Below are 6872 nucleotides of genomic sequence, written 5' to 3' on the forward strand. Positions count from 1 at the left end.
CATCCATAATATGAATTATATGTAACATCCATATTCCGCAATTTGCAATAACATCCACAATCCACCAAATTGCAGAAATTGTAACGTAATGAAATGGGTCAATATCAATTAGTGCAACAAGGAAGGAAAAAAAATCATATGCTAGAAACATTAGATTTAATTTAAAGAACAACAAATGAGATAGATACTAAATGACAATAAATCAAAGCAATAGTAATCGAATTTCAAAGACTAATCGGATTTCAAATTCATGAGAAATTAAACAATGGCTTAAATTCGCAAAATGAGAGAGGGGAAATGAAAGGGATGTGAGCGAACGTGTTGAAAGCTTGCGAAGGACACCGGAGCGGCTAACGGCAAACAATGGATCGGCGATGGCAAGGAAATGGAAAAGAGACGCGAAGAGAAGAGGTTTTTAGTTTGGGTTAAATGGAAGGGTGAATGGGGAAGAAGTGGCCGGCGGCCGGCGCGAAGGGGGAAGGGGAATGAGGCAGTGACGAAGAGGGAAAGGGAAGAGGAAGGATGCGGCGGCGGCGCAAGGGGGAAGGGGCGGCGGCTAGGGTTCTAAAACTTGAGTGATGGAGAAGAAGGGGAAGGAGGATCTAGTTTTTACCAGATGGGATCTCCCAACGCTGCCCGATGGGCGTCGGGAGAACTATCGGGAGTTCCTAAGCAACTCCCAATCATTAAAAGAGGCGTCGAGAGTTCCTTGGGAACTCTGACAATTAAAGAAGCTTGTCAAGAGTTTCTAACTCCAACGGGCTTCTTTAATCGTCAAGAGTTCCTAAGGAACTCCCGATGCACTTCTTTACATGTCGGGAGTTCTTCTTTATGTTGTCGGGAGTTCCTAAGTCCATTATGTCGTCGGGAGAGACCCTATCTCTCAACGACCGAGCTCCCGATGACCAATTTAGGCGTCGGAGAAGCTCCTTTTTCTTATAGTGTGAACACCACTAACTCAAACCATCGAAACACTTTTCTAATATTTAGGTATATCCACCCCAATCACCTTGGAAAAATAAAAATTAAAAATTAAAAATTAAAGAAACTTGTTCTTAAAATACAAAAATTAATTTATCATGTGTTAATTGTAGTTGAACAATTAGATAAATAGCATTTATATTGATAGGTAAAGCTGGAAACAACGGTTTAACTCAATTAATCAAGGCATTAACACTTCTCTATTTATGTGTTTAACAAAAAAAAATTGATTTAATATTATAAATTTAAATGATAATTTGAAGAATTGTATTTTTTTAAAATGTGTAAAATTTATATAAAATATGAAATAAAACCCAAACTTTTATCAATGAACTAAAAAAAATATTAAAACAAAAAAATATTTCAAATAGATTTTTAACAGATTCTTTTATATATCTAAAACTAAATATGTGATCAAAGTTAGATTTTCTAACCAGATCCCAGTTTCAAATTATGAGTAAGATTTTTAAAGGTTCTCCCTTCTTTTCCAACGTGCTACATAAAATATCACAACTCATTACCATATTTTACCACATTTTAGTACATAGTGTATTAAAGGTGCGATGTATCCTCGTCGGCAAAGAAAGTAGGGAGAGGATCGGAGAGGAGAAATCGAAAAGAAGGAAAGTAAACCATGCTTATTAATTATGTGAAATATACTCTCTTTCAAAGATTAATGTATATCTTAAGATGTACCCAAGCATATATAATATTTGTAAATGAACCGTTAACAATATGCCTATGTTCCATGAAAGAGACGAAAATATGATCAAAGATATAAAATAATAATTCAAACCCTAAATACATTAATATAGCAACCTTCTTTCCTCTATATATATGTATATGTTCATATAAATTAATATATATGAAATTATGAATTAAACCATATACTATGCATGCATGAAAAGTTACAAAGTTTTCCTTTGATACATTTGTCACCATTTTGTTTTATTGATTAGCATTCATTCTCCGAAAATTTGGAGGTTGTTTATGATTATTGTAAGGATAATCTCTTATGATCCTCTGCTCCTCAATGGCACTAAAAACCCCATAATCAAAACTCTCTTGATCATCTCCATCTCCACCATGAAATTCTTTGGTAACCAGCTGATGGCGATGATCTTCATTATTATTAATTTCATATGGTTTAACACTTGGAATACTCATTAGTACGGGCACTTTGTTGCAATTTCCAGCATTATCAGCCATCAACCCTTTCAAACATTCCACCACTTGTTTTATTGTAGGCCGCTTCTCTGCCTCCGTTTGCACGCACATAATTGCCAAATGCATTACTTGTTCGAACTCTTTCCAATTCAGCTGTCCCTTCAGCTTCTTATCAGCTAAGTCTTTGAATCTGTCTTTGTTTATTGTCATGTTAACCCATTCTGATATTGTTCTCTTTGCTCCGCCAGGGAGTCTTTCGATTGGCTTCCTTCCTGTCATCAGCTCGAGTAAAAGAATACCATAGCTGTAAACGTCACAGCTCTCGGATACTTTGCCCCACATTGCATATTCAGGAGCCAGATAACCTAAGGTCCCTTTGACTCGAGTTGTCATGTGGCTGACACCCTCGGGTATTAGTTTTGCAAATCCAAAATCGGCTACCAATGGCTCAAAATCTGAGTCTAGTAGCACATTGCTTGCTTTTATATCTCTGTGAATTATGTGGGGTCTTACTTCTTGGTGCAAATACCTACATAATACAAACTAAAAGTATAATTCAAAATTTTTCTTGACCTAGGTGTGGCTTTAACTGTTTTATTGAATTGTTTGATGTATGAGAATTAGATACTGGAAATAAGTACCTCAAATTTGTAACTAACAATTAATTATAGACATGCAGTAAAATAATAATTATTATTATTAGTTTTTTTTTTAACAATATAGGACTTTTTTTACATTATATAGGAAATTCAAGTATTATGTCAATTGAACTATGCTCATGTTAGCATCTTAAAGTAACCATGTTTGCAAGCAAATTATATTGAATAATGCTTTTAGTACGAAGAGTTTAATGAAATGCTACTCAAAACTAGAGGAAAAAAAAGGAAAATTAGCGTTAATTGTCATATAATTAAGTAGAAATTCTAATTTTAATAACTATTTCTTTCTTTAAAAAAAAAGTTTCTGATTTTTTCTAACTAAATTTAGGGGAATGACTTATTTTCTATTAAAGTGTTGATATACTATAATTAAATTTACCATAATTCATTAGTCTAAGCTTTTGGGTATATTAGTCATTTAAAATGGTATACAGTAGGAGATTATGTGTTCAAACTCTCATAATCTCATTTGCTCCCCAATTGATATGGATTTCTACTTTTTGGGTCTTCTACATATTTTCAAGTCCACAAGGCTAAAGTGTAGATGGTATTGAAGCTTTGTTTGATAACAATTTAATCTTGAGTTATTTTCAAGTTTTGAAATTATGAAAATTTTCTCACATGTTTTTACTATGATTTTTAAAAGGAAAAGACTTAGGATAAACAAAACAAACACAATGAAATCGAGAAGTCCCATGATTGAAAGAAGGGTTTATATAGAATGTTAATAAAGTCAGAAAAGTAATGAAATAAACTTACAAAATGCCTTCAGCAGATCCAAGAGCAATTTTGATTCTTCTTTTCCAATCCAAGAGAGCTTCAGAAGCAAAGTGGCCATGAAGATGAGACAACAAGCTGAGATTTGGCATGTAATCATAAACAATAAGCCTTTGATCAGTTCCCACACAGTAACCCCTCAATCCTAACAAATTCTTGTGCCTCAGCCTCGCCAGCACTTCCACTTCCACTGCAAACTCCATTTCCGCCTTATAATTCATCGCTTTCAACTTCTTCACCGCTATCTGCACGCATATATAATGTATATAACCATATAACTTCTAATTTCCCAAATTCTACTATTATGAAATAAACGAAATCCACAAGCAAAAACCATTAACAATAATGTGTTAGCTATGTGGTTCACTAACAATTTGTTAGCTACGTTTACTGACATTGGAAGAGAACAATTTTCTTGTAAAAAAAAGAACATCAAATAATACAGAAGTACTGCCAGCTCATAGGATATTGGGGTGATGCAACACCTCGGTGTTCAAGCCTAACCAACGAGTCGGAGATTGACACTCATCGTTAAACATAAACAGATGTAAATGTGCCAGAGGAAGGGCCTAAATATAGAAGTACTCAACCACCCCAAATAAGAGAGTACGTAATCTCCAAAAAGAGAGTTCTCGACCTAACTATTAGATAACATGGGGTTCTGTCTTAAAAACCAATTGATTATAAGAGAAGTAGTTCATCTATTTTATGAAGAGTGTAAAGGTCCCTTGACTTTTCCAACGTGCACGCCTCCTCAAGATGGTGTCTCTTTTCATTTTTGGGTTCATCAATCTTGATCGGGTCAATTTTTTTTTTTATTGGACTAAATACCTATTTGGGCTTTATGGACTTTGATACTATATTAGATAACATAAGATTCGAAATCAATTTGTAATGAGAGGAATAATCTATTTATCTTATAAAGAGTTTGAGGTCCCTTGATCCTTGAATTTTTCAATGTTGGATTCTTAACACTTACTTCTTTTGTGCTTAGTCAATCTAAACACCCATCATACTAACTTAAGCATTGGAGTGGAGTAGGTTTGGCATTACACTGATGCGAGGATTATTTACACAATTTAGTTCGAGAACAATCAAGACTAGACCAAAGAAAAACTAACTAGAGGTCTTCTCGACGAGATACCCGCAACATCATCCAACACGAACACGAGATACAAGCACGAAGATACAAAAAGTATGATTTAAAGTATACCTGAAGGCCATCGCTGGTCTTTCCCCAATAAACACTTCCAAATCCTCCTTCTCCCAGCTTGTTGTCGTCATGGAAACCATTGGTGGCCGCATGCAACTCCTTGTACGTATACATCCTCCATGAACTGTTGCCTCCACCCAACCTTAATTTTCACACAACAAAAACTAATTTTACTTAAAATCATCACAAAAACCAAAAAATTAAAGCAGGAAGATCCACAAATCAAATTACCCTTGCTGGTCTACTTTCTCAGAATCACAGCAACTGAAAGATGATCCCATGGCTTCGGTTTTTGCGTCAGGTCAGCATCTGATTGGTACACAAAACTTTCCTCTTTTAAACCGACGTATCTGTGTTTTAAACTTTGCCAATTGTAATTGTATTCAAAGCCGACCTTGGCCGGCCTCTATCGTCGGATATGCTGCCTGGGTGCTTACTATTATACTCTATGCCTTTAACAACACCAATTTTTCTTTTTTTCTTTTTTTCTTTTTTTAATTTCTTTTTCACTCAAATCATCATCCATCCTCCTATAAAAAATTGAGCTTAGTGAACTACCTCATTTCTGCGTGATTTCTACATAATTGAAATTATGATATAATATATCATATATTATATATATCAGAAAATGTAGATTTTCATTTTATAAACATTTAATTACACCCAAATTCTTTTTTTAAAAAAAATCCCAACTTTGTGTTAATATAGGTTACATTACTAATTTATTGCTTGAATGTGTCTAGTAGGCCTGGAAGGCCAAAATCAGTACAGGGTTAGTAATAAATTAACATTGTTTAAAGTTGGAAGTTCAAATTTTTATACTTTCATAGTTATGAACTAAAAAAATTAATCTTAATTCTATGCATGTTTAATAAGTATTCAATTTAATGTCTAATGAGTTTTTAAAATTTTTAATTCAGCATGCTATTAGACGTTTTTTTTAAAAAAAAGAAATTACTATTTTATAGGAAATTAAAATTTTAAGACATTCTTAGACCCAGAGTTTAATTTTAATTATGTCAATTGATCTATAATTTTGAAAATGGTTAAATAAATTAGCTAGCACAAAGTCAAATTAATTTGTACATTCTCATAATAAAAACTTTTCCATCCAGTACATATATATATAATTCTCCCACGGCGATTGGTCAAATATTTAGTGGGTGGACGATCATAATCATTTTTTTATTTAGCCAAACAACGAAAATAACTGTTATGGGATTTCAAAAATAGAAAATTAAAGAAAATTATTTACCCAAAATAGTAAAATTTTAATGTTCTTTGGTAGGGAGAAGTCTATCCATGTTTATTAATGATAGAAACGGATAAAATTTTATAGTGTTTATAGTATTTTTTTGCTATTTCTATAAATAATTTGATATTTTTTCTATCGACACAAATTTTCCAAACTGTTACCTATTTCTTATGTAATAGAGCTCTTTAAATTTCGTTGACTGTAGATTAATGGTAAACTATTGAGTGAAATAGTTGAGGGGAAAAAAAATAATCTGGTATTTTTTTTAAAATAGAAATTTTAATGGATTTAAAACTAGGAGATAGAATTTAATTGTGTGAAACTTTTTAATACTTGTTAAGAAGTTACTTTTGATTTCACCGGATTCTACCTTTTTAAAAAAAATCCAAATGGATTCATTCCCAAAAATAAAACACAAAAACCTAAACACAACTATTCAAAGAGCTTATGGTAATATCATCCATACAGTTGTTGTAGTAAAAATGAACAGAACAAAGGGTAAATTTTAAATACTATGTGAAAAAGCAGAAATATAATGATAATTTTTGCAAATTTCTTACTTTTGCATATTAAATAGCACTACAAGAGAGAGACGATCTCCCGACGCTAAAATCCACCGCCGAAAGTAAAATCGTCGGAAGATATAATATCTCTTAATGTCGTACAACAATCGTCAAGAGTTATGCATAACTCCCGACAACCCTTCCTCATCGTCGGGTGATACAGAGTATCTCCCGACGACTAATTTTAGGCGTCGGGAGTTAGTACTAATCCCCGACGGTTACATTATATGCGTCGGGAGTTAGTAACCCTAATATCA

General features: G+C 33.1%; 1 protein-coding gene across 1 annotated transcript; it reads right to left on the bottom strand.

The window, feature by feature from the left end:
* Positions 1-1929: 1929 nt before the first annotated feature.
* LOC120071991 (PTI1-like tyrosine-protein kinase At3g15890) lies at positions 1930-5336 on the bottom strand. Its single transcript, XM_039024420.1, has 4 exons — positions 5029-5336; positions 4798-4939; positions 3567-3829; positions 1930-2677 (listed from the first exon to the last, which is right to left on the bottom strand). The coding sequence occupies exons 1-4, from the start codon at positions 5076-5078 to the stop codon at positions 1930-1932; spliced, it is 1203 nt and encodes a 400-aa protein (XP_038880348.1). The 5' UTR covers positions 5079-5336.
* Positions 5337-6872: the final 1536 nt, after the last annotated feature.

The sequence above is a fragment of the Benincasa hispida genome, chromosome 2, assembly GCF_009727055.1.
Source record: "Benincasa hispida cultivar B227 chromosome 2, ASM972705v1, whole genome shotgun sequence".
In the NCBI taxonomy this organism is placed as follows: Eukaryota; Viridiplantae; Streptophyta; class Magnoliopsida; order Cucurbitales; family Cucurbitaceae; genus Benincasa; species Benincasa hispida.